Raw genomic sequence first — 27,820 nt, forward strand, 5'->3', positions numbered from 1 at the left:
GCTTATTAAATTTACAATAGGAGGGGAAAGACAAAGATGCAGATTGTATTTGGCTGTTTTTTTCATTTTGACATATTATCATATGTAAAGAGTTATAATGTTGTTATACATTTATTAATTCCGGGTTACCTGGGGACACGTCTCTGGTTATTTTTCAGGCATCCCCAACTTGGGGACAGGGGATGCCTAGGGTACTTACCCTATAAATTCTGCATATTGGCAGTGAATTTTGACAATGATTTCTATAAGCAACTTGACTTTGGCTCTCAATTTAATGCAAATTTGGCATAAGAATTCTTCTAGTTCTTATATGTTAAGGTTCTATAATGTATATCTGCATGCTTTATCCATTTTTTCATATGAATATTTTTAATTTCCCTATTTTCATACAAACGTCCCCTAGCTGTCCCCAAAACTGGCAAAAAAAATTGCCTGCCGTCCCTGTCCGAAAAACTTGGGGTAACATAGTTTATTATTTATAATTTTGTTGTATTGCAATGCCTTACTCTACTTTGAAACTATGAAATTTTAAATTTTGAGAGTTTGAGGATCATAAGATGTGTAATATTTGAATTATGATAAATCGATAGTCAAATTAGACTTTTATGTTCTCTAAATGCATCAATTTCTTCTTTTTTCATGTAATTATGAGAACCCAAGGTTTATTGTAGATTTATTTTTTGATGTCCGTAGTGTCTTCCACCATTGATCTCATCCAATTAATGTTGGTTATGTTCTCCAATGGAAGGTTAAGGCAATGGATAACACAAGGGGTCCAAAATGATGTCGGATACTTTTTCTAAAGCAGTCTTCATGTCACCACAAGTTGCTGCATTATTCAATGCTCACCTTCAACACAATCTCCTCTATTATTATAGTCAATTTTTTTGCATATTTTTTACTTTATTTGAAACCTACATAGTTTTCAAAAACATCATTCCTCCATCTATCCACTGATCTGATAGTATGGTGCATCTAGACTTTTGTCACTGCTTGCTTTGGTCTTCTACAATTGTTATTGCATTTGGGATTGCCTTCTAGAGTAATGATCTATTTATTTTATAGGGAGTGGATGCCTTGTATCCTTTCCGTGCAACTATGAATGCTGTGATAAAATTTTCCAATAAAAGTGGCTTGCCATGCTGAAAAGAAGGATGTTGTAGAAAAAAGATCAGCACAAGACATGTTTGCTTCCCAATGCTTGTTCTTGTTCTTGTTCTATGATGTACCATCAAGTGAAGGCAATGGTCTAGAGGTGTTCTAGAAAATAAAAATAACTCAATCTACAATTAGAGCTCAATGAAGTGAATGAGCCACAAATTTGTAGACCACAATTGGAGCATAATCTCTACCCCTATATTTTCCCATGATTCTTGCATTGTATTTAATTTTGGATTCATTACCCATGTAATGGTTGCTTGTGTCCTTTCTTTTTTCTAATCTTTTCTGCTCAATCAAAGCTAGGGCCACATTTATCTTCCTTTCAAGTTTTCAACCCTCTGCAAAATATTTATGCACAATAGAACGTTGTTATTAGGGATTTGTGCAAGGTGGTATTTGAAGTGATCGATGTCTCCACTCGTCTTAATGCACTATAGTTGCAAATGATTGATCTCATGGTTGCTTTTTGTACACCATGTTTTCAAGTAGTGCCCCTTCAACCTCACTAGCTTCCATTCTGTGATCCCATTGAATGCAAAATGCAAACCATGTCATTGAACAAACAAAAATAAAACTTACCATTTTAATTCCTAGCATTGATTTTAAAAAAAATCTAGAATTGTGGTTTTGAAAAGTTAAATATTTTTATTAAAAAGTCTCACGTTAAACTAAATTTTAAAAGTAAAAATAAATATATAGAAAAAGAAAATCAATTCAACTTAGTGTTCAAAGCCTTGATTCTTACTGATTGTCTCTGTTATTTAATATTTCTCAATCATAAAAATATATGAGCTTGGTTGATATATGATATCTTATATTATAGAAAAACATATGTTGTATTAATGGATCATTGCATGTGATGTCCCCTTCTCAAGCCTAGTTAGTTTGGTGAAAGCCCATTTCTCGAGTTCTTGTAGGCCAATTGGTAAGCCAAAGGGTACTCCAAAGTTCTTGGAGGATGTAGGTTTTGCATTTCAATTATGACAATGAGATGAGTTGGTAGCAAAGAAATGGGACTCGGACTCGGCTGGAGTTGGGACTCGGAGTCAGACTCAGCTGGACTTGGGAAAGTGAAAAACTCAAGAAATTTAGAGATTTTTAAAGATTTTGGACCCCAGTCTATGTCTGGCCGAGTTTGGCCGAGTTTGGTGAGTCCAGGCGAGTTTGGACCCCAGACTCGGCCAAGTCCGAGTTTGAGTTTGCTGGACTCGTGGGGGGTGACTTGGATTCGGACTCATCGAGTTTGGGTGATTTTTGGCGATTTTTCGTTTCTCTGGTTGGTAGTATGGATTGTAATGACATTTTAAGAAGTGTTTTTTTTTGACTCCTAGAGTGTTCTCCAAATATCTTGGAGAACACGTCTATGTTTAGTAAGTCATTGAGTTGGCTCCTATTATCATCCTACTACTTAAGTTTCATCATGGTGTGGTTAGAGTTGGAATCTGATGTTGCTATATTTCTTTTCGCAACTTGGGGTGAAATATTTTAATTATTCATTTAGGTTTCTAATGTTTTACCTTGAATTTGACAACTTAAGTGTAATATCATATTAAAAGGGTTTTTATGTTCCTCAAAGTGGATGCCTAGGAGAAAGAGGGGGACTATTTGCTATTAACTATTAGCTAACTACTATTAAACTTTACAAATGAAGAGTTTGAGATTTATATAGGGAGCTCATTTACAATGAATGACCAGGATTGAATTTCCATCAATGGCCAAGATTTTACAATGAAACCCTAATTAGGGTTTGTTACAACAAACTCTCCTTAGCCAATGAGAAAATTACATTTAGAGAATGTGGACCAATAAATATTGAGGGTAGGTATATCGGAATTTGTGCATCCATGTATGAACTAGGTTCATTGAATCAAGACGTGCTGATGTGGACCTCTCTGATTGGTGGAGTAGCGACTGGGATGCCACCTCAATCTTGCATTTTGTAGACCTGATTTGATTTATCATCATGAAGAGATGTTGAGAGATATCTCTTGATACTCACCATTATCCAGTTTGCTTAAAGTGATGATGATGATGATGAGAAGCAAACTTTGATTAACTCTTCTGAAACTATCTGCTTCTTCAATCATGTTCGATGTAGGTCTTGTGATGACTTTGGTTGATCCTCCTTCGTTTTTGACATACTTGATGATGAATGATGCAATTGGCTGAATGTAGCTCTTCGTTGTACTGACTTCGATTCTTGGATTCCCAAAGGGAATTCAAGATTGTAAAACATTTCTTCCATCATGTAGGTTATCTTTCTTTTATGCTCTAGTGCCTTGAAGTAGCTGGATGATATCCCCATGCTATCATGATGTGGTGAGAGTCTTTAAACACTTTGAGATCTTCTCTTCCTTGATGTTCTTGTGTTTGCTAATGAAGTCTCCTCTTGATCTTGCATAGTGGTGATAAGGAGTATTTGTCATGGTCAAGTCATTCCTTCATCTTTTGATTGCTCATCTTGCCTCGAGGTAGTATCATCTTCCTTACATATCTGCAAAACAAAGCAAGTATAGTATCAAATACATAACATATGATCTTCACACACATCCTGTTTTAAATTGATCTCACTCTGATTTTATGTGATTTTTCACTAAATCTGGTCAAAGGAGGAGTGATAGTAGTCAGTGAATTTGCTGGAGTTGAAGGGAGTTTGCTGTATAGGAGATGAATTCTTCTGCTTATATGATGAATCTGGCTACTTAGCGGTGAAATTCACTCCCCTTGATGACTTGATCTGCACCTTCAATGTCTAAATTCGCTTTAATGCTGACTGATTTCGCTCCTGCATTGACAAAACTTGCTCATATGCTAATCAGATTTGCTAATGATGTTGATTGGGTTCCTTGCCTTGCTGATGAAATTCGCTGTTGAAGGAAGAACCTGCTGTGAATTGGTGATTGAATGAATGCTTTGAGTCCTCCTATATAGGTGTCTTAATGAGGAGATGTGTCCTTTTAGGGTGATGCCGACTTGATCTTTGAGAAAATGTAATTGGATTTATTCCTTTAGGGCAGCCAACTTGAACATTTCAACTTCTCCTTTCGGAATTCGGATTTTAAATTGATTTTTGATGCCAAAATGTTTTGATCTTGATGAATTCACTCAAGATAGAGAGCAAGGTACTTGATTTCAAAAAATTCGCTGTCAAGCTTGGACAAGGTACATGCGTTGGTAAAAATTAGCTCTAAAGCTTGGACAAGGTACATGTCTTCATGAAAAAGTTCGCTCTCAATCCTTAGTAAGGTACAGGGTCCAAGTGAGAAATTCGCTCCATGTCCTTAGCAAAGTACGCTGCCTTAAGGTATTTCGCTTCAAATCAAGAGTAAGGTACATGCCTCTTGATGAAAATTTCGCTCCAAATGTGTGGTAAGGGACGGGCTTTTACCAATTTTACTCAAATTAAGGAGCAGGGTACATTGTCTTGGTGGAAGAATTTACTCCAAAAATGATGCAAGGGACAGATTCAAGACAAACTCGCTCTAATCTTGAGGCTAGGTACATGATCTCAAAATTCGCTCTAGGACCTTTGGAAGGTATGTGATCTCAAAACTCGCTCTAGGACCTCCGGAAGGTACGCAACTTAGTGAAAAGAATTTCGCTCTTGATCCTTTGGAAGGTACATGCCCTTGGTGAAATCTTCGTTCTAGGACCTTTGGAAGATACATGATATCAAAATTCGCTCTGTGACCTCTCTAAGGTACATCATCTTGATAAAAAATTTGCTCTATGTCCTTCGGAAGGTACATGGCTTACTAGGAAAGTTTGATCTCAAATCTTAACAAGGTATATGCTTGAACAAATTCGCTCTAAAACCTCTCCAAGACTTCAAAAAATTCACTCTCGATCTTCACTTGGATAAATTTGCTCTTGATCCCTTGCAAGGTACACATCTTGGCAAAAATTCGCTTTGGACCCTTAGGAAGCTTCATGTCCTTGTGAAGAAATTCGCTCTATGTCCTTTGCAAGGTACATGACTTGGAGATGAAATTCATTCCAGGACCTTAGTAAGGTACATCAAAATTTCGCTTTGGATCCTTCGGAAGGTATGGGATCTTGAGAGATTTCGCTCCAACTTGTGAGTGAGGTACACGTTCTCATTTTTTGTGAAAAGGCCGATTTCATTCACTTCCCAGCTGTTCATGTTCAGATCTATTTCAGATTCGCCTTAGTTACTTAACCCATCTCTTTAGAGGTTCAAGTTGTGCCATTACTGATTCCATCCTTCAGCTATGTATGTTGGAGTCGGTTTCATCTCGGATGTTTAGAAGTTCTAATTTCAACTTGTCTTCTCCAACGAACTTGGTATCTTGCACAGCTAAATCTTACTGAATAATTTACCAACTTTCATCTTTGCAGCCTGAGGGTTTCATCTTTCTCTCTTCCTTCCAACGAGCTTCATCTCTTGCTCTGTTCAACCTTCATCTTTGTGACTTGAGGGTTTTCAACTTTCATCTTCTAAGGAAGATCAATTTCCTATCCTTTGTGGTTGATCTTGAATCCCTTGTGTTGAGGAGTCTCCATTTCTTAGTTCGTCCTCATCTTGTAATCCTTGTATCACACAAAAAAGAACATCCTGAATCAAAACTTGAGAATGAAAATAAGTTACAAGTAACTGAGACTAGAGAAATGTGAGTTCATAGCTTAACAACATTCATGACCATCATTATCTACCCAAGACCATTAACAACAAACTTCTTTATAAGCCCCTCCTTTTATTGAAACCTGACAAAATTTCACATCTGCTGTTCTGTTATTGAATCTAATTTGTTCTGAAATCTGGTATCCTTGTCTCAGAATCTGCCATAATTTATTTTTATCTTTGTTGTAACCTGCTTCTCTAACTCACTTCTTCATGCATTTTTGGATTTTGGAGAGGCTGTGTATAGAATAATTGAAATTTGATGAGATCCATATAATATGGAGGAGAAAAACCAAATTGCCCCGCTTCACATTCATCTCTACTGCCAGTACTTGCATCTATCTTAATTTGCATCGTACTTTGAAATAATTGTTTGGACCTTTCCTTTACTGCAGCGACTGGAATTTGCAATCTGCTCTCTCTGTGATTTGATTTTGAGTTTAAAGCCCAAATGGTTTTGTTTAAGTGACACATCTTTTATTCCAAAGGCCAGCTTACTTATTCAATACTGCCACCTCTTGTTTTCTGTCCCATCGTGGATTTAAGGGGATTGAGCATGTGTTATAATAGTGAGATGGATCCTCCTCTATTTTGTTTTTTAAATGCCTAAAAAAACATTTTAAATTCCCAAGCCAGCAGTTAGTGGTTCCCAGCAAAGAGTCCTTCAGAAAAACCAATTTAATTCTCCATTTTAGAGTGTGTGGCCCAAAATGTGTAGCAAGGATGGAGGAAGAAATGTAAGGTGCTGGAGAAAGGCCACGGGTGAAAGGGAAGTAGAGAGGGTTGGGGAAAGGGAGACATAAGGGATATGGATGTGGGGAAATAGGTAGAGTGCGCGCTATGGCTACCGTGGGGGTATGGAGGTATAAAGGATAATGGAAGGAGTTAGGATATGGGGAGTAAAGTGGAACGGGAGGTATAAGGGGTAGTGGAAAGGTAAAGGTGGGGTAGACTAGATGGAATGAGGGTTGGGTACGGTGGTAGCTAAAGGAAAAGGGTATGATAGTAGGTAGAAGGGCAAGGGGTGTGGTAGGGTGGAAAGGGAGTGTGGTTAGTGTAGGAGATGGGGTAGGATAGAAGGTAAGCATAGGGGAATAAGGAGGTAAAAGGTAAGGTAGGGAGATAGGAGGTGTGGTAAATGGAAGTTGGAGGTGTAGGTCAGGGTGAAGCTATAGGCAAGTGTAGGTGAAGGGTAGGGGATGAGTATGCTAGGATGGCAAAAGGGTTAGGTAGATAAAGGTATAGGTTAGAAGGTGGGTGGTGAATAAGATGGAAGGGGTGATGGAGGTTAAAGTAAAGGAAAATGAGAGTGAGTGAGGGAAAATGGAAATGAAAGGGGAGGTGGAAGATAGGAGATTGTGGTGATGGCAAAGATGAGGAATGGAGATTGGAGTGATCGGGTTTGGGCACTCACTGACACTGCTGGGAGAAACAGGTCAAAGGCTTAGGAGGGTGAATGAAGTGTTAAACCTCACTTCATCCTTAATAAAGAGACTTGATCAACCCCTGAGCAACTACAAATAAGAGGCTAATAGCAAAGACTCGACAACAACCAACAACTAAGCTAAGAGGACCAATCCTAGAAAGCGAAAAAAAAAGTGGGGGTCCCTATTTGCAATGGGGCGATGTGTGAATACCTCACAACACTAAGCTTTTAAAAGGTCATTTTGGTGGGAAAGAGTGTTAGAGTATTCGGGTATTTACTTGATTAATTAAACAATATTTGTTTAATTATTTAAGTTCCCTTTATCTCTTTTACACTTAAGCTAACTTTAGGTGCATAATAATTAATTCTTTTATTAATTATTATGTGCAAACCGAGGTTTTCCCTTTTAGGGCTTCTTGACCTATTAAAGGTTAAGTTCTTTCTTTTCATTGTAACATGAAGAAGGATTATTATTGACAATACATTTTTGGAGATTATTGAGCTCCCATGTTTTGGAGCATATTTTTCCTGTGTTTTTGTTCCTTCTGTGATTTGCTTCCTTGCTTCTCCTTGTAACAGGTTTTTCAGCTTGCAGAGATCATTTGGGCTCCTGTGGTGTTGTATTTTCTCAACTCCAACATGCTATCAGAGCTTCAGATTTGCAGTTGCCTGTTCTTGTTTTGAGAATTTTTGCATTGCAAGCAGATTTGGGGTTTCAGAAAGTTTTTTTTATGCACCTAGGTATAGTCCTTTTTTCTGAGCACTTTGGGCCTAAACAGACCTCACCATCGTGCTCAGAAGGCCTAAAAACCCCTATGGTCATATAAAATTTGACCTATTTTGGTTCCTGAGCCTCTGGGAGTATTTTTTTCTTAGATTTAGGCCGTACGGCTTTGGCATGGAAATCAAGAAAAACAATTTCAAAAAAAAAATAATTTTTGCCTTTCTACGGCATGCAAGCCAAAATTTTGATTTTAAAAAAAAAAATCAATCACAAAAAAAATCAAAAAGCAAGTTTTAAAATTTTTTTTTTTTCTTTTGGACAATTTTTTATGGGGGGGTTCCCCATGGTACGCAGGGTACCATGGGGTCCCTGCCGCTGCTGTAGATCTGCAGGCCTTGGGCCCCGCGCCTCCTTACTCTGGCCCCTGTCGGCCCCGGATTCCCTGACTCCTTGTCTTCTGGCCGTTGGCCCTCACGCTGTCGTTGGCCCCTTGCCGTTGCTTCCCGGCAGCCCCGCCTCCCCGGTTGCCGCTTCCTGGCAGCCCCACCTCCTTGGCCGCTGCTTCCCGACAGCCACGCCTCCCCGGCTGCCGTTGCTCCCCGGCCTGCCGCTCGTGCTCAGCCACCGCTCCGCCTTGCGGCCACCTCCGCTCTCCGGCCACCTCCGCCGCCGGCTTCTCCCACCGCCGCCGCAGCTCTGCGGTCCGTGCCACCTGTAGTTCCCCGGACCCCGCTGCCGCCGGCCCTGGCCCTTGCCGCCTCCGCTCGGCCCTGCAACCGCCGCTCGCCGGAAACCACCGCCCGGCCCACTGGCCACCCTGGCTCCGCCACCCGGCCGCCATCGGAGCGCCACCAGCCTGCCACTAGTGCGCTGCTCACTGGCCACCTTCGCCCGCTAGAGCTACTAGACTACCCCTTCCTCTTGTTTTGAAGGGGGTTTGGTTTTTTGGCCCTATCTTGGGCATACGGAGTTGTTTTTTCGAAAACGAATAGGCGTCGGAAAGCTGGTTCCAAGCCGGACCTCGTCATGTTGGTAATTTTTTCCCATTTTGCTATTTGACTGTGTTTTTTTCCAGTCAAAGTGAGGTTTCTTTTTTGCACTCCGGGAGACGTAGAATGAGCATCCGACCTCCGTTTTTCGAAAAGTTTATATTTTTGGAAAGCACGTGCTGTGTACTTTCCAGCCATCTGAGTTTTATTTCCAGATTATGCTCCATGCATATTTTATTCAGTTTTTTTGCTTTTCAGCACTCTGGTGGATATCTTGGTTGTGTCAGGTCTTGGGATCTCTTCTCTGGGTAGGATGTCTCTATTTTGGTTCTCCTTTCTATTTCCAGTCTTCTTATCATTGTAGCACTGTATTTATGCAAACGCATTGAGATAAAGTGCCATCATGCATTGTTTACTTGGGATCTTGCATATCTTGTGCCTTGTTGTACATGCACTACTTATAAAGTGCCATGAGGGGGTTGATGTTTGCCTGTTGTTTGCCATCTTCTTTTGTCCAGTGATTGTTCCTTCCACGACATTCACCTCATGATGTGTGTCAGGTGAGTGTTCCTTCCACGACACCATGTACTTTTCTCAGCACCTTTGATGTTCCTGGTTCTTCGTCATGCAGTTCTTCTTGGTTGTTTTTTTTAGTGTTCTTGTCCCTCTCCCTCTTCAGCATTATGGGGAGGTTTGTCTTGTTGGTTCTAATGCTTCTGTGGTTCGATTGATCAGCTCTTTAGGCTTTGGTGTTTTCATGCCATCTGTATTTTCGATTTCAGTTGTTTGCCTTGTTTGCCTTATGATTTGAGTAGTGTCATTTGAGGCACTCATACAGATTACAATCTTCTCTACCTGGTCATGTTCTATTTCAGTGGAGGTTCTTCAGATCAGCAGTTATTCTTCGATAGAGTTTGCAGGTTCTTCATGCTTCAGTGGTGTTTTTTTCCATCTCTTTTTGGAGTAAAGTTTTGCTCCCACGTGGTTTTCTCTGTTTCTCCAGTTCATAGAGATTTCATTGTATTTGGGTACCTGATCAGGTCTTGTTGCTGGGACCCATCTTTCCTGCTTTTAGTAGCTGTTCTAGGTTTTAGCTTCTCCCTAAGTCTAGCTTAAGGGGGGGTGTTAGAGAATTCGGGTATTTACTTGATTAATTAAACAATATTTGTTTAATTATTTAAGTTCCCTTTATCTCTTTTACACTTAAGCTAACTTTAGGTGCATAATAATTAATTCTTTTATTAATTATTATGTGCAAACCTAGGTTTTCCCTTTTAGGGCTTCTTGACCTATTAAAGGTTAAGTTCTTTCTTTTTATTGTAACATGAAGAAGGATTATTATTGACAATACATTTTTGGAGATTATTGAGCTCTCATCTTTTGGAGCATATTTTTCCTATGTTTTTGTTCCTTCTGTGATTTACTTCCTTGCTTCTCCTTGTTGTTTGCCCTCTCGGGTGAATAACTTAAGACATAAAGAACATAACGCAGAATAATGCCGTAATTATCAGACAAAGTATATCAGATGTTCCATTCATAATTAGTGTATGTTACAAGTTACATTCCGAAGTATAAAAGGGTACCGAGGGGGTGCGAGCGCCAACCGTCGCACCGCAACTTCCACCCCTCGGTTGCCAACTAACCAAAACAATTACACATAATTAACTAATATTATTCCCATGTACAATAATGCCGCCAACATCATCCCCCCCCAAAAGAAAAGTCGTCTCCAGGCGACTTACAAAAATGGAGATAATGCAACCTATACAATATATCTAAAAGACTAGGGAGGGGGCTGAGAAAGCGTCCCTGAAGTAGAAGTGTGAGATGTCGGTGTCTGGGTCGCCAAGCGGGCACAAAGCTCATACACCTGTTGAGTACGTGCAGCCACATCCCGTTCCGCCACCAGTACCTTCTCTAAAGCTGTCTTCACCATGTGTGCGGCTTCCAGCAACTCCTCTTTTGTATCCATTGCCTCCGTCGCGCAGACCAACCGTATCTGCTCGGCTGCCAGGCGGGTCTCTACCTCGGCCTTTGCTGTCCGGATCTCAGCTGTCTCTGTGCAAGCCATCTTTAGCTATGCCAACAACTGTGCCCTCTCGGCTGCCCATGAGGCCTGCTGACTGGCCACCTCTCTCTCCAACGCTACTCAGGCAGCCTCCCTGACTGCAGACTCCTGTTGTGTACGCCTCAATGTATAATAGGCATCCCGGTAGACCTGCTCGATCTCGCGGACAACTGCCGTCACCCAACTCTCCACAACTGGCTGACGCAGCCTCCAAGCCTGGAGCATCTCCTCTGTCTCCGCAGTCGGCCACCCCTGAGACTCAAAGCAGGTAGCAAAGGCTGTCGGGCAACCCACCCGCATAAACTGTAGGACCTGCTCTAGCTCCACCACCACCTGCTGCAATGCTTGCGTCTGGGCGGCGGCCACCACCCGCCTACCCCTCGTTACCATATCAGCCATGTCAGCGAGATAGGTCTCCACATCCTCCCCCGTCTGTGCCGAAGACTAGGAAATCCCTGGTGGAACGGTCACTGCTGTATCCTGCTGTGAAGGTACCGCCTCCGCCACGAAGGTGCACCATCTCCTGGTGCCTGCCCAGTAGAGGCGACCTCTCCTGCCTCGTTCCCAACTGTGAGTCCATGTGCCTCCCCTGACGAGTCATCCAAGTCGATTACCTCCGCTCTAGTCTCTCGACACGGTGAGAATACAACAGCTCCCTTCGGCTGTGCCAGTGTCATCTGAAACCGCTGTGTGAGCCAGCTCTGCATAGCCTCGAGGTCAGCACGCATCTCCGTGACTGGGGGGTGGGTCGCTATCATCGGCTTCTCCAACAACGAAGCCGAAACAGTCACCACAACGTCACTACCCACGACGTCCAACCGCACGTGAGGCTCGGTATCCTCCACCTCCGTCGGCCCCTGCTCCTCAACGACCACTACCCGATGCGGTGACTCCTTCGTCCCTGACTTTGCCATGTCCTCGGTAGGTGCCGCTGTGGTTGGGCCTGACAGTGCTCCCTGGTGCTCGTGCTAGAGGGGACCAAGTGTAACAGGTGTATGGCTCTGCCCGAAGGCCGGAATACAGGTGCCGCCTACTCCAGATGCTGGCACAGTCGTGCCCATCGGTAACAGAGGTGGGGCAAACTGGACTCGTACAGGCTCCTCCATTGCCTGACTGCTATCGTCCTCCTCATCTTCCGCCTCAAAATCCTCCGTGCTGCTGGAATCCCTCCCGCTGTCAGGCTCCCCTGAGGCCGAGGCCCTATCCACCGCCCGTTTCCGCTTCGCGGAAGAGTGCCCAATGTCCAAGTGCCTCCAATAATGTATTGGAGGCTCTCCCGCTGTCAACGGTCCCTGCGGCCGTACCTCCAAACTCGTCCTCCGGCACTACATCCCGCGTGGCCTCCAGGAATAACCCTATAGCGTAATGAGGCATATAGAATGTGCGATGCTGGAGCGTCAAAAACTCATACATACGCTCTGCCAGTAACGCGGCCCAGTCATATACGATGCCATTCATCAGCCCATTCATCAGCATAATCTGAGGGAGGGCAATGTCCGACGCCCTACCCGACCCTGTCAATCTGCTCTTGATGACATCCATAATGCATCTCCAGTGGCCCTTCGCAACAAAAGTCTTACGGATTCCACGACTCTTCGTGGCTCTAGCCACGCTGTCCAACTCCGCTGTCGTCAAATTCCGGGAGACTACTTTAATCCACCGCTCCTTCTCCTCCTGTGTCATCTTTTTGGCCTTCAAGTCTATTTTCTTGCCCTGGCTGCCCGGAATGCCGAATACCCTCGTGAAATCCCCTGCTTTGAAGGATATAGTGACATCCCTCCGGAGGTATTCAAACGTGCTGGTGCATGTATGCCTGTTGAAGGTGTCCACCATGAAGCGTAGGGCACCCTCGTACTCCCGGATAGGGAACACGGGCATCCGAATAGCCCACTCTACTTGTGCCTTCCGGAGGTTTTGATTTACCAGGTCATTATCGGGGGTGTCCTGCCACCATTTTCGGCATTCCAATCCATTCAGGCCTTCAAAAGTAACATTCTGTGGCGTCACTGTGTTTTTCGCACTTGCGGCAGCCTGTGGTGCTTTCTGTTTTTGTTTTTGTCGGGCGCTGGCATCCATGGTGCCGCCTGCAACACGTACTCCTGAAGCTAAAATCCTGATATTGCTACCCCTATCCCTCTGGCTGCTACTGGAAGAAGCGTGCAGCTGTTTCTTCCAACTCCTTTTCCCTGCTGAATCCATCGATCTCCCTGTAACTGATTTGTTTAGAAAAAATCCACACCTTCGTAATGGCCTTCCTTTTCCTGCGGCTGCTTGGTCTACCTGTGGCGGTCCTTTTTCCCTTGCGTGGCTGTTGCGCGTTGCGTGGTTGGGCTATGCGGTGTGTGCGGCGTCTTCTTCTTCGTTGCACGGGGTGTTACGTTCTTTTGGCGGTGTTTTTATCCTCCGCGGGCTGCTTGGTGACCGCCTTCGGTGGCCCCACCGTCGGTGTGATCACCGCACGGTGGTTCCACCGCACGATGGTTCCACCGTCAGTGTGATTGCCAATACTTCTGCCTTCGTAGGTTCTATGTTTAGAAGGTGTACACTAGGCTTCGGGCAATTTGCGTCCTCATGGTCGCCTGGCCCGCACCATCGGCAGAGGTGCTGAGGGTTGGCTTCCTTCGTGCAATCGCGGGCGAAGTGTCCCCACTGATTGCAGGCCCTACATTGAATCATCGGCCGGCCCTTGGCATCGTACTGGATCCGGTTTTTGTTGTTGTTATTATTATTATTTCTTCCGCCGCTGCGTCTATTATCCCGGTATCCTCCAGATGATGCCGTTGTGTTAGTCTGCTGGCCCGTACCCACTGGTGCGGATGTTGTGGCCTGCTCCGTGAACAACACTTGGTTCGTGCTTCGGGTTTTCATATTGTATGGGCACTCCTTGGTGGAGTGTCCCATCATTTGGCAAATCTCACAGAATGCCTTCTTCGGGCAAGTACCCTTTGTGTGTCCGTCACTCCTACAGTCTGTACACCACACTTCATTTTCTTCCGTCTTACTTGTACTCCCTTTCATGGCTTTGAATTCTCTCAGCATTCGTTCCATGTCCTTCTGGAGCGCATGCACCTTTTTACTCGGTTCGCCACTGCTACTGCTTTCTCCGTCAGAATCTTCATCATCGTCAGATGAATATTTATTACTTTTCTTCTTCCTTGATGTTTTGTATTCGCTTTCTAGATCCATCGCCCTGTTATAGGCGTCGTCATATGATGTCGGGGGTACAATCTTCATTTTTTTCCGTAGGGAGGATTTCAATCCTTCCACAAACCATCGTTTTTTTAAGCCCTTAGCCGGCTGGCTCTCCATTTTACCCAACAATTCCTTTAGTCTCCTGCTGTATGCCCGTACTGTCTCCTTAGTACCTTGCTTGGTACTGTATATCTCTATTACAATTTCGTTGTCATCACGGAGCAACCGAAACTCCTCCATGAATTCCTTCTGTAGGTTAGCCCATGTGGCCACTTTTTGCTTATCTACATCGGAGTACCAATCTATGGCGACTCCACGTAACGTGGCTAGAAACTGCTGTACCCAGTCATCCTAGTCTGTTACTCCGTTGGCAGACCAAATGGTTTCACATGTACGGCAGTGCCGTAAGGGGTCTTCCTTGCCGTCCCCTGTGAACTTTGGTAATTTTTATTTGCTCGCCATCTCTGGTCGTCTTCTTGGAGGCGGTTGTGTCTGTGTCTGTGGCCCTGCGCTGCTACCTCCGGTAGTGTTGGTGGTGTGTCCTGGAGGTACGGTGTTTTGCCTGTCGCGTGTGGCACCTACACCCGTACTGTTGCCCTCCCCTTCGTTCTGACATGCTCCTACTCCTGCTTCCCGTTGGTGATCTTCACTCCGTGGCGTAAGGGATAAGTTCCTAAACTGATCCCGAGTCTCCTCGACTAGATTTCGCCGTAACCTTGTTTCTTCTAGAAATTCTTCGTGGCTCCGCGTGCTACGATGATCTGGCGACGCGTAGAAATTTCCGTCGGCCTCTGCGCCTTCCGTGACACCTCCTTGGTTCCCCTCGGGCCCCCCTTCGGCAGGTCGTCCTTCGGCAAGTTGCCTCAGCCTCCGTCTACGTTCTACTTGCTGCTCCAGAATCAAAGCCCTCTGCGCGGCCTCCCACTCGTTCGTTTTCGGTTTTCTATTCCTATCTTTATTCAATAGGTTTGGCATTAATTGTCGCACATTTCCATAACTCTCAATTCTTAAATCAAAACATGTCTTTATTAATTCATCTGCTCAAGTACAACTCGTGTCAATGACACTTTTATTTGAAAATAAGAAGTTCACAGTTCAATTCCCTCCTGGCCTGGCGCCATCTCTTTCCGTGTCCCGTCGGCTGTTCTCTTCGTAGCGTTGCAGGATTTGTTGTCGTCGCTCTTCCTGGGCAATCTCCTCCAGGTGGGCCTGTTGTGCCAGCGATGCCTGTGCAAGCAACTGGGGGAGGCGGTTCATCAACTGGTTTACTGTCGGGCTAACCTCCAGCGCTGTCCACATGGCACTTGGTGGTATTTCTGCCTCCGCCGCTTCTCGTCGAATGTATGTCTGGATGGCTACTTGGAGCAAAATTGAAAATTCTCGCGTTGCCGTGTCTTCTCCTGTGTAAAGTTCTGTCCGCGCGTCGTTGGCCTCCGGGTTTACTTCACCAACGGGTAGGCCCATTGTGTCTGTGCGCCATCCGTGTCTTCCGTTCCTGAGTTCGTCTAGGCAACGGCACCAAATGTTTGCCCTCTCGGGTGAATAACTTAAGACATAAAGAACATAACGCAGAATAATGCCGTAATTATCAGACAAAGTATATCAGATGTTCCATTCATAATCAGTGTATGTTACAAGTTACATTCCGAAGTATAAAAGGGTACCGAGGGGGTGCAAGCGCCAACCGTCGCATTGCAACTTCCACCCCTCGGTTGCCAACTAACCAAAACAATTACACATAATTAACTAATATTATTCCCGTGTACAATAATGCCGCCAACACTTGTAACAGGTTTTTCAGCTTGCAGAGATCATTTGGGCTCCTGTGGTGTTGTATTTTCTCAACTCCAACAAAGAGAATTATTTTATAATTTTAAATTGAGTATTTTCCCTTCAAAAGCTATATAAGGAGGTGCTGGGGTTCATTTTTGTATATGTTGATGATTGATATTGTTATGTTGTCAGATTTAACTTGGGTTCTTCCACATTTTCTTGAGGGTGAAAACCCTCTCAAGATTTCTAGTTTTGGGTTTGAAACAAAACTCCTAGCTAGATTGGTTTGGTTTCATTCAGAGGCTACCACTGTGATTGCATGTCGAAGATTCAGTTGAAGTTGCAATAATGAAGGTTTTTGCTGTGTTCAGATTTGCAAGTATTTTGGAGTGATTTAGCATAATATTTTTAGAAGCTTTTTTGGTGTATCATTAGAGTGTTTCTAGTGGTCTTCCTTGTTGGCTATACATCTCATGTAGCCAAGCCATACCACTCTTTTGACTAATAGATTCCATTGTTAGCATTTGAAATCAGTTTGAGGATGGTGTGCTGTGATCTCATGGCAAGTTTACCTTTTTGAGGAGGTTTTAAAGCTATTTACAGATTGTTCTTCATTCATGTTGGGTCGTACCTCATGCATGGAGTGCCTGGAAGCATGGCATGAGAATTTGGAAGCAAAGCACTGACCATGGTGGCTGTTTGATGATCCCATTACTAGCGCCAAGTCCTTATTGTTTATTTCCACTCTTGTTGGGGTTGGAGAAACCAATGTTAGAGGAGTCAGTGAAGGTGTAAGGGTTTAGCCAGCCATTGGAACAGCAAGAAGATTTATTGATCAGTCCTGTAACTTGCATTTGTTGATAATAGACTTTTGTTCACTATTTTTGAGCACTTATTGCAGTATAAATCCCTGTTTTTACCTTCGTACAAGTGAGAAATCAAGTGTTGCCAACCTACAACAGCTCCTTTTTGCATTATCCAAGTTTGAGGTGCTTGTGGAACTGAGGTTGTGAAATTTTCTTGAGCGTTTCTCACTGCCCAAATCTGTTGCAGCACTTTTCCCAGCATCTCCAGACCTGTACCAACACATGTTCATCAATCTTTGAGGTATATTGTTGTTATCTTATAGCTGGGTAATTGGGAAACTTGATATTGGGGCTCCATTGTGGGTGTTCATAGGAGATTGATTTGCATCAACATTTATATCAACAATTGTTAAGTGTTTCAGTTGCATATGGACTAACATTATAATGCTTAGATGGTTATACCACCGTAACCTTTCCTTTAAATGCACTTCATATTGTAACACTGGATGTTATTACCACCAGTGAGTTGAATTTGATTGTTGTTGATACTTACCCCACTTAATCAGTGGTTTGTTGTAATTGCCCACCACTAAAAAGTGGAAGGAGCTTGCTTCACTTTATATTGTTCTATGAGCTTTCTCATTGAATAAGCAGATGCGTCCCCTCGCTCACCACTGGACAAGTGGAGGATGCAATTTTATTTCCAGTTAAATATATGCATCCCACTGAATAAGTGGTTTGGTCAGCTTGCCTCCCAATGCTTTCCTTTCAACAATAAGGTTTCAATCAATTGTTATCTGTAACATTTTATGCTCTCACCTTGCCCTTTCTAGGATCTGGGTGATCAGAAAATGGAAATGAATTTGTTGTGCATTTCATTCTAGTTGAAAGATAACTTATTTTCAAAAGACAATTTGAGGGGTGTAACCAATTCTGTCATGAAGAAATTGAAGGAGACATGGAAGGGTATAATTTGCAGAAGCTACCTTGAATGGAATTGTTAACTAAGTGTATCTCTTTGTGCAGGAAGTTGATATTGATGAAGAAGTTGATGTCATTGTTTCTGAGTGGATGGGCTATATGCTTCTCTATGAGGTGAAATTTGCAAACTAGTCCATTCTTTTGATTCAAATATCCTTCGTATCAGAAAAGAAAATATCATGTTAGATTGTTTGAGACATTGGAATTGGTAAAGTCTAGGATATTCTAGTACATTTTACCTGGTTACTTCTACGTTGCTATAATATTTCCTATCTTGTCATCATCTAAATTTATTTTGGCTCTAAATTTTCTTTGCAGTATATATAAATCTGTCTTATTGCATTGCAGAGTATGCTCTCTACTGTGATTAGTGCAAGGGATCGTTGGCTTAAACCTGGAGGACTAATTCTTCCTTCCCATGCTACGGTATTTTCAACACAGGAATTCTTTGATTGCCAACTACAGTTATGTAGTTATTTAAACATTAATGTGTGATAATCATTGTTTCTTTTTCTATTTTTTAAACAGTTTTGTGACATTTTACTTGTCTGAGACAAGTCATCACCTTCTAAAAATTATAATTGGATCCTTTGGTCTATGCACGGTACACAGAAAAATAGTCACAACATTTGTAGGGATATCTTTTTCATTTCAGTTGATATAAAAGTGGTTGTGGGATTGTCTAGAGAGTTGATCAATTTCTATTCTTAATTTCATATTTGCTCCTTTCTTACTTTCATAACTTAAAGAAAAACAATTTATTTAAGTAAAGTGTCATCTAACTAGCTTTTGTATATTGTAAAAAATTGTAACTGCCTTTTATTGGACCCCTTAAGGAAAGTCTGGGTTGTTTAACAGACACATTGTTTTTCTTGCATAGATAATCTCATATTAATAGAAATCCGTTTAGTTTTATTTCTCTTCTTAATTTACTCACATTTTTCTAATTGATGAACAAGAAGTATGTGAATGTCACATCCCATAGTTATTTATTGAAGAGGGAACTTAGATAAATCTGACTGAGTCAATCAGTTCTGCAACTCTTGCTATTCGGGTTACAACATGACTGATTTGTTTCCTTTATTTGCTTTTATTAAGCTATCCTTTCTTTTTGGAATGAATTTCTTACTTCCCCGGACATGTTTTCATTCATTTTACAATTTTTTGTGGGTCTATTATAATTCTTGAATCCTTTTGTATTATTTAAGCATTCATGAGTTATTTGTAAATAAGTTAGTTTTTGCTTTTCTTCTCTAGATAAATAAAATAAAATCTACAATTTTTGAATCAATTATTTAATTATTTGTATTGGTCTTTGATCTTTGGCTTTTTGAGAATTCTTCAGGGCTTGGGATGGCCATTGGGAAAATGTTAAGCACAAAAGTATTTTTATATTCAATGTATAAAGACATTAGAGCAAAATATGAACACTTTGGAATGCATATTAGTGGTCATATGTCACTTGCAATTTGCATGATTAATCTTAAGTTTGTTTTTCTCATATCTACATTTTGGGTTGAGATATGAAAGGAATATGTTTTTTAGGTTTCTGTTTGTTTTTATTTGACACTGTATTGGTTCCATGCAGTTGTATTTAGCTCCAATCACACATCCCGAGAGATATAGTGACAGTATTGATTTCTGGAATGATGTCTATGGGATTGACAGTGAGAACTTGACTCAACTTTACTATTTTCTGGCACTTTACACTGTTCATGCATATTTCTAAGCTTTGGGGAGAATAGGCTGTTTTTTCTATGTTGTCCCATAGCTGTATATTATTAAGGTGTCAAATAAGTGTCCTTTCATGCTTACCTAGCAATTTAATTTATAATTTCTGACTAAAGTATTGACTCACTAGTCTCTGATAATTTATATTTCTTTGTACAGTGTCTCCTATGCTACCTTTGGCAAAGCAATGCGCATTTGAAGAACCTCTAGTTGAAGTAATAACAGGGGAGAATGTCTTGTCATGGCCGACTGTGGTAAAATTCTTTCTTGAAAATTGTATTTGGTCATACAATAGAGGAAGATTTTCTGAGAAGCTCTTAGCATTGAATTAGGTAATGCTTCGAGGATAAGCGTTGGGAACATATGTTTATTTGGATCTTGGAACTTTACACAATTAAAACTTAAAGTTAGATTGGTTATTCACTTATTCTTTAGGGTTCTTCCTGCCAATTCCTTCTATCAGATGGATGGATTGTAGGGTTTGGCAGAAATTCACATCCTTGATGAAGAAAAAATACACTAGATTCTAATTAAAAAATTCTAGTTTAAAAGCTAAGTTACTAGGTTCACCTATATAGGCCTACATATTGCAAATATCCAACTCTGATATGGTTTCAGGTTTGGGATAGCCCTCAGATTGCTCAGAGTCTGGCCTAGAATCCCAAACAAGAACTCCTCAATGGATTTCTATATCGTGTTTCTAAATCACTGCAACACTTTCAAATCACAACAACTTGCTTGGGAAACACTGGCTTATGTTGATGCCAAATTTTTATACATGAGGAGATATGTATTACAAAATTTGTGCAAGCAGAATACCTTTTGGGTTCATGGGCAACTGAAAACACTAGGTAATGAGTTGTAGGTCATGTTGGAGTCATTGCTGAGTTGTGGCCAAAAGTCAAGTTGCAGGAGAAAATTAGGACATATATTAGACATTTAATAGTCATAGTTTTTACAGTCCAATTGCAAGCTTTCTGGAAGGTTTTGTAATCACAATTAAATGTATTAAACCAATTTTATTCAGCTGAATTACTTGCAATATTTATACCTATATTATTTGAAGTGTGATATATGTGGTACATGGTGTATACATTTTTTATATTTATACATGCTACATTAAGCTTCTAATATAATATTGTATTATAAATTTGTATATTATATTAAACAAAGTAGCCGGATACTCTTCTTTCCCTCCCTAGACGTGCATATCCCCATATCCAAAATGAATACGTATCTGATACGGCCTGGATACACGCCGGATATCGTACCCATGTGTGCCCAAAAAACCTTGATTATCGACCATGCCAAATACTATGCGATTTGAATTTTTTAAATTTTGACGTAAATCTTCCTAAATTTAATTTTAAAAAACTTCATTCATGCAACTTTTTTTTTAAAATTGGAAATAAACAAAACCTACGCCAAATGAGAAAGATAAATGAAACATCTTTCTTTTTTAACGACCCATTTTTTTGGTTTATCGTCCAATGCAACTATAGTATTTTTGCATATTGTACATTGTTAAATTAACTTATAATTATTTATTTACCATTTGAGTGTCTGTATTGCTCTTGAATTAATCAAACGCCCCTCTAATAACTTAGAAAATTGTGTTAAATATATGTGAATGTGTTTTTAATGAATGTCGTATCCAGCCGTATCCATATTGGGTGTCTTAAAATATGATAGTATCAACTTTGATATTAAATAAGCATGGAGTGGTAATTATTGGTTCACCTGATCCAATCTATACAAAGATTTAGCTTTCTCGTTTTTAAAACCTAGATCAAAAAACTAGTACCCATAATACCTCAATTGTGGACCAATAACTATATGTGAGTGTAAAAATATTATTTCTGCACAAAGGTATTCCTCTTCTGATTGGATGGTCTTCATGTCATTGTGGATGCAGAATCGTACAGTGGGAGGGTCTTTTTTTTTCAACCAATATTCAATACAGTCCCAAGAGAGATGGGGCATGAGGATCCATATTGAAGTGCAATGGGGCCTCCAATATACCTCAAGAAGCATCCTCTTTGTTGCATACAAGAAGGCCCACCCTCTTCTAACCAAATAGCCAACAAATTTACATATTTCAAGCTCACCTGAAGACATGTCAGAAACAAAAGAATCATCACCAACCCTTGCACTGTTGGAGGAGAGATAGCAGAAAAAAGGGTACCTTACTATCCTCGATAGCAATTTTAGAGTCTGAATCAGTTTGATTCAATATCTATGGAATGATTAAATGGTGATAAAATTTGTAGGTTTGTGATCTTGCAAATCCTCAGGCGACAATTTTTTGACATCTGTCCTCGTGCACTAGGAAGCTGAATGACCATGAACAAAATAGATCCTACATCTGAATTTTAGTTTCTCATAATCTACAAGTTGTCTCTGTTGATGTGTGTTTTATGCACATGTGAACATAGAATAAAATACCATAGTTGTTAAGTTCTTTCAAAATTCTGTGATTAAAATAGAAGAGATGGAGATATGATCTGAAAGTTGTATTTTATCTGCTATAGCATTTTTAAAGATGCACCACACTTATCAACTTCGGTGTGTGCATCCTCCTCAATGTAAGCATGCTATATAAGTGGATGAGGGGTTACGTAGTGAAGAGATATGTCTCCCCACGTGGGAAGACACATCTCTTCCTCACGTACCTCTCACCACAGTAAATAAACTAGTCACCGTTTACTTACCCGATCGGAAGGAGTGCGACTTGTTTGAGAATCGCTTTACCACCCAATACCATGAACGGTGTAACCGTTGGTCAAACGTGATAAGTTAACTTTGGTTTTATTTATCATTAGTTAATGTTAACATATTAGTATATGTAATCAAATTAATATATATATATATATATATATATATATCGGAAGCATGAAATAGTACGACCGACGTTACAAAATTAACACTCCCTCTTAACTAGGGAGGACACATTTCATGTTAGAGAAAACATCACAATTCATCCATTGATTGTGAAGAGGGGAGATATCACACCATAGTGATATTCAGAGATATGGTTCAACAATGAATATCAAGTCTCATGATACTCACCATAACTCATAGCTATCAAGTAAGGTATGTGCACTGGCATCAAGTCACATGATGCCTACCATATTGATAATGATTTCATGGCATGTCCACGAATATTATGTTCATAATATTCACCATGAAGATCTCTATCATAATTATGGTTTATTTAATGATATCAACCAATAGATATCTGCCATGTCTCAGAGATATATATACTATCATGACATGTCCACAGATATCAAGTCACATGATATCCATCAAGATAGTTAAATTGATAATTGTAAAATCGTTACCTTACAATATCAATTTGAAACAAGTGTTCATTATTGAAAAGTCATCACCCTTCAATAATGTTCACAGAAGGCCCATGCAGTCATGGAGTCACACACATGACAAATAAAAGAGTTTACACACTAAACATCTTTAAATATGTTAGCATATCAGAATAAATGAGACTATCTCAAAATTAAATAACATTTTCAACCATACCAAGTTTATCTCTAAAGTGTTCAATCTTGATCTTGGAGAGAGGCTTAGTAAAAATGTCTGCAATCTGATCACCTGTACTAATATAATTCAGTCGAATCACATTCCTTTCTACCATATCTCGAACATAATGATAAGGAATCTCAATGTGTTTAGACCTGTCATGAAATACTGGATTCATTGAAAGCTTGATGCAACTCTGATTGTCACAGTAGATGACAGTAGGATTTAAGGGCTGACCAAACAGTCCTACAAGCAATTTCCAGAGCCATACAACTTCTCTTGCTCCCATGGAGGCTGCAATGTATTTAGCTTCGGTAGAACTCTTAGCAACTGAAGACTGTTTTCTACATATCCATGAGATCATTCCTGATCCTAAACTGAAGCAACATCCTGATGTGCCTTTCCTGTCAACTATGCTTCCAGCCCAATCAGAATCAGTGAATCCATGTAGGTCAAGTTCTACATGTTTATATTTCAAATCAAAACCAATAGTTCCTCGAAGATATCTCAGAATATGCTTTGCAGCAACAAGATGCATTTCCCTGGGTTCACACATGAACTGACTTAGTGCATTTACAACATAACATATATCAAGTCTTGTGTTTACCAAATACATCAGAGATCCAATAATCTGTTTGTAGAGTGCACGATCTGCAAACTCAGATTCTGCAGCTGTTTCCTTTAGCTTGTGCAAATTTGTCTCCATAGGTGTGGTCATGGATCTACAATCCAACATTCTAAATCTGTTGAGTACATCAATGGTGTATTTTCCTTGATTAAGGATTATACCATCTGCCTGTTGCCAAACTTCCAATCCAAGGAAGTAGTGAAGAATTCCTAAATCTTTCATATCAAACTTAGAGGCTAATTCTTTCTTACATCGAGAAATACAATTATCCTCTCTTGTGATTAGTAGATCATCAACATAAAGAATAAGAATTAATAATTCACCATTGATTACCTTGTAGTAGAGATTTGGATCTGCTTCATTCTTGAAAAACTCTAATTCCAAGAGATAGTGATCAATTCTTTCATACCATGCTCTGGGGGCCTGTTTCAGTCCATAAAGAGCTTTCTTTAATTTGCAGAGATGTGATTCAGCCTTATGAATCACAAAACCTCCAGGTTGCTCCAAATAAACTTCTTCTTCAATCTTACCATTCAGAAAAGCAGTCTTGACATCCATTTGATGGACTTTCCATCCTTTAGATGCTGCAATAGCCAAAACTGCTTGGATAGAAGTGTATCTGGCAACAGGAGCAAATGTCTCTTCATAGTCAATACCTTCTTTCTGTGAGAAACCTCTGGCAACAAACCTTGCTTTGTGCTTCTCAATGCTGCCATGTGCTGCATGTTTGATTTTGAAGAGCCATTTAGAAGATACCACAGATTTTCTTTTAGGCCTAGGCACAATATCCTAGACATCATTTTTCAGAATTGACTGATACTCTTCGGACATAGCATCTTTCCAAACTTGATGCTTGAGCGCATCTCCAACACAGGAAGGTTTTGCATCAATGATCTCACTCATCAAGGCAGTTTAACTGGAAAATAGGTTAGGTCTCTTACTTTCTCTGAAGGTCTCCTTTGGAGCAGCATAATTTTCAGCTTCTTGAAGCATCTTTTTAGCCCAAAGTGGTCTCTTCCTAGTTTCGGGATAATTGTCTTCTAAAGGTAAGCCTTGAACTACATGCTCAACATCTTCAGGGGTCTCCCTCTGAATCTCAAGGGTGGAATCCTCATCCAAGCTTGTAGGAGGATCTTAGTGTTCTAATTCATTAGATCTTTTGGACCTCCTAAATGCTATGTCTTCCTCAAAGATGACATCTCTGCTTAGTTCAATTTGTCTTTGACCAGGTATGTATATTTTGTAGGCTTTAGAGGTTTCACTGAACCTGACAAATACTCCTTTCTTTCTAGAAGGTTCTAATTTTGACCTCTTTTCTTTGGAGACATGAATATAGATTGGACACCCAAAGATCCGGAAATGACTTATGTCAGGTTTGTTGCCAGTAAAGGCTTCTTTAGGGGTTTTATTGTCAAGAAGAGAATGAGGACATCTATTTTGAATGTACACAACTGTCCTAGATGCTTCAACCCAAAATGAGGTTTCTATATTTTGGTCAAACAACATAGCCCTAACAGCTTCTACTATAGTCCTATTCTTTCTTTCAGCTACCCCTTTTTGTTGTGGGTTATAAGGTACAATTAACTCCCTCTTAATCCCATCATTTATACAATAATCTTTAAACATATCAGAAGTGTATTCCCCCCCATTGTCTGTTCTTAAGGTTATGATTTTCTTACCTGTCATATTTTCTGCAAGAGCTTTGAATTCCTTAAATTTAGAAAGGATTTCTTCAGACTCTTTGTACCTCAGAAAATATATCCAGGTTTTCCTAGAATAATCATCTACAAATATTACATAATATAAAAATCCCCCTAATGAGGGTATAGACATGGGTCCACATAAATCAGAATGAACTAATTCTTATACATTTTTGGATTTACTGTTGCTAGAATTAAAAGACCCTTTAGTATTCTTTCCCAAGGCACACCCTTTGCAGGCTCCTTTAGATTTTTGACTTAGCTTGGGTAAGCCAATCACCATCTTCTCTATCTTAGGTAGGCCATGGAAATAAAGGTGCCCTAATCTTTTGTGCCAAAGTTCATTCGAATTTGGAGTCTAATGAATCAAGGCTAGAGGTGGAGTGGTGCAAAGTCTGTAGAGGCTCCCTTGTCTTACTCCAATGGTGTGGGCTTTCTTGATGGTAGAGCTCTTTGGCCAAGCAAGTACCTTTCCTTCCATAAAGGTTAATCTGTAACCCTTATCTTCAAGTGCAGAAACTGAGACAAGGTTTCTATTTATACCAGGTACAAATAGAACTCCGGTCAGCTATAGGGATATGTCTGACTTTAGGTTGATATTGCATGTTCCTATTCCCATAACTGGATAATTTGAGTCATCACCAATTGTCACTTCTTCATTTGAACTTTCCACAAGTGTATCTAGGTGCTCACGAAATCCAGTGATGTGTCGAGATGCTCCGCTGTCAATCACCCATGTGTTGAAACTGGAGGTGACTTGACTAGAGAGGGCTGAGTAGAAGACTAGCTTCTCGGAATTACTCCCTTTCTTAATTTCTGCCACTGAAGCTTGTTGTTTGATCCTGTCCGGACACTTCATTGCATAGTGCCCATATTGGTCACATCTGAAACATTGTACTTCAGAAATGTCTCTCTTCTTCTTTGAAGACCTCTTCCCATTTGAGCTGTTGTCCCTCTTTCTCTTAAAGTTCTTCTTCTTTCCTTTCTTGTGGGAATTAGAGTTTAGAACTTGAATGTCTTCATTACCATTGTTTTGTTTTATTCCTCTTGTGACAAGCCGAGATTCATCTTGAATGCAATCGGTTTTCAATCTATCAAACTTAGGAAATTTAGAATGAGCACTGATTCCTTGAATGAACGATTCCCATGAGGTAGGAAGTCCATTTAGGGCCATCATAGCAAGTTACTAGATGTCCAATAGTGGATAGTTGATCCCTAAGCTCAGTGATCCTCAAGAAATAGGATGTAATTGTTTCTCCTTTATTCATCTTTATATGGTGTAGTTGATTCTTTAGGTTGAGAACTCTGCTAGTGTTGTTGATTTCATAAATGTCAGCTAGTGCTTTGAACATCTGAAAGGCCGTCTCATATTTAGAAATGACTGGTACAATGTGGTCTCTTACTGAATCCACAATTATCTTAAGGGCCTTCTCACTGTCCTTGCTCCACTGAATTTTCTCTGTATCATCAGAGGATTCAGGAATTTCACTTTTGACATGGGAGTCAATTTTATTTTCTTTCAAAACAAGCATGATCCTGAATTTCCAGGATACAAAATTTGATGCTCCATCTAATCTATCTTCAAATCTAACTCTGGTTGCCATTAGGATTATGGGAATGTGATCTTAGCAAGAGCCTGGTGAAAGTTTATGAGATGGTTACAGAATTTTAATATGATCTTCCTTAACTTCGCTCTGATACCATGTTAAGTTCTTTCAAAATTCTGTGATCAAAATAGAAGAGATGGAGATATGATCTGAAAGTTGTATTTTATCTGCTATAGCGTGTTTTAAAGATGCACCACACTTATCAATTTCGGTGTGTGCATCCTCCTCAATGTAAGCATGCTATATAAGTGGATGAGGGGTTACGTAGTGAAGAGATATGTCTTCCCACGTGGGAAGACACATCTCTTCCCTACGTACCTCTCACCATAGTATAAAAACTAGTCACCGTTTACTTACTCGATCGGAAGGAGTGCGACTTGTTTGAGAATCGCTTTACCGCCTAATACCATGAACAGTGTAACCGTTGGTCAAACGTGATAAGTTAACTTTGGTTTTATTTATCAATAGTTAACGTTAACATATTAGTATATGTAATCAAATTAATATATATATATATATATATATATATATATATATATATATATATATATATATATATATATATATATATATATATCGGAAGCATGAAATAGTACGACCAACGTTACAAAATTAACAATAGTACTTTACCCTCTCTTGAACAAAATCACCTCAGATGCTAAATGTTTGATCAACTAAAATGATTCCAAGGTTTCCACAGTCTTGACATGTGGGTAACTCAATGGTCGATGTGAATTGCTGTTTTCACTTGGGGACGTACACAATTATTCAGAATTATCAAGCTTGTCATATATTGGAATAGGCTTTGCTAATGACTTAAGGTTTTGCAATATAGCTCTTGATTTAAATCTAATA

At 40.4% G+C, this 27,820-nt stretch overlaps 1 protein-coding gene across 1 annotated transcript in view; it reads left to right on the plus strand.

Moving 5' to 3' along the window:
* The window catches only part of LOC131035425 (probable protein arginine N-methyltransferase 6), a 216,866-nt gene that overhangs the window by 118,408 nt on the left and 70,638 nt on the right, over nucleotides 1-27,820 (plus strand). Inside the window, exons 6-9 of the mRNA XM_057967123.2 lie at nucleotides 17,808-17,876; nucleotides 18,111-18,188; nucleotides 19,351-19,429; nucleotides 19,653-19,747. Coding sequence (XP_057823106.1) covers nucleotides 17,808-17,876; nucleotides 18,111-18,188; nucleotides 19,351-19,429; nucleotides 19,653-19,747 — 321 coding nt within the window. The remainder of the gene's footprint in view (nucleotides 1-17,807; nucleotides 17,877-18,110; nucleotides 18,189-19,350; nucleotides 19,430-19,652; nucleotides 19,748-27,820) is intronic.

Source organism: Cryptomeria japonica, chromosome 7 (genome assembly GCF_030272615.1).
Source record: "Cryptomeria japonica chromosome 7, Sugi_1.0, whole genome shotgun sequence".
NCBI lineage: Eukaryota > Viridiplantae > Streptophyta > Pinopsida > Cupressales > Cupressaceae > Cryptomeria > Cryptomeria japonica.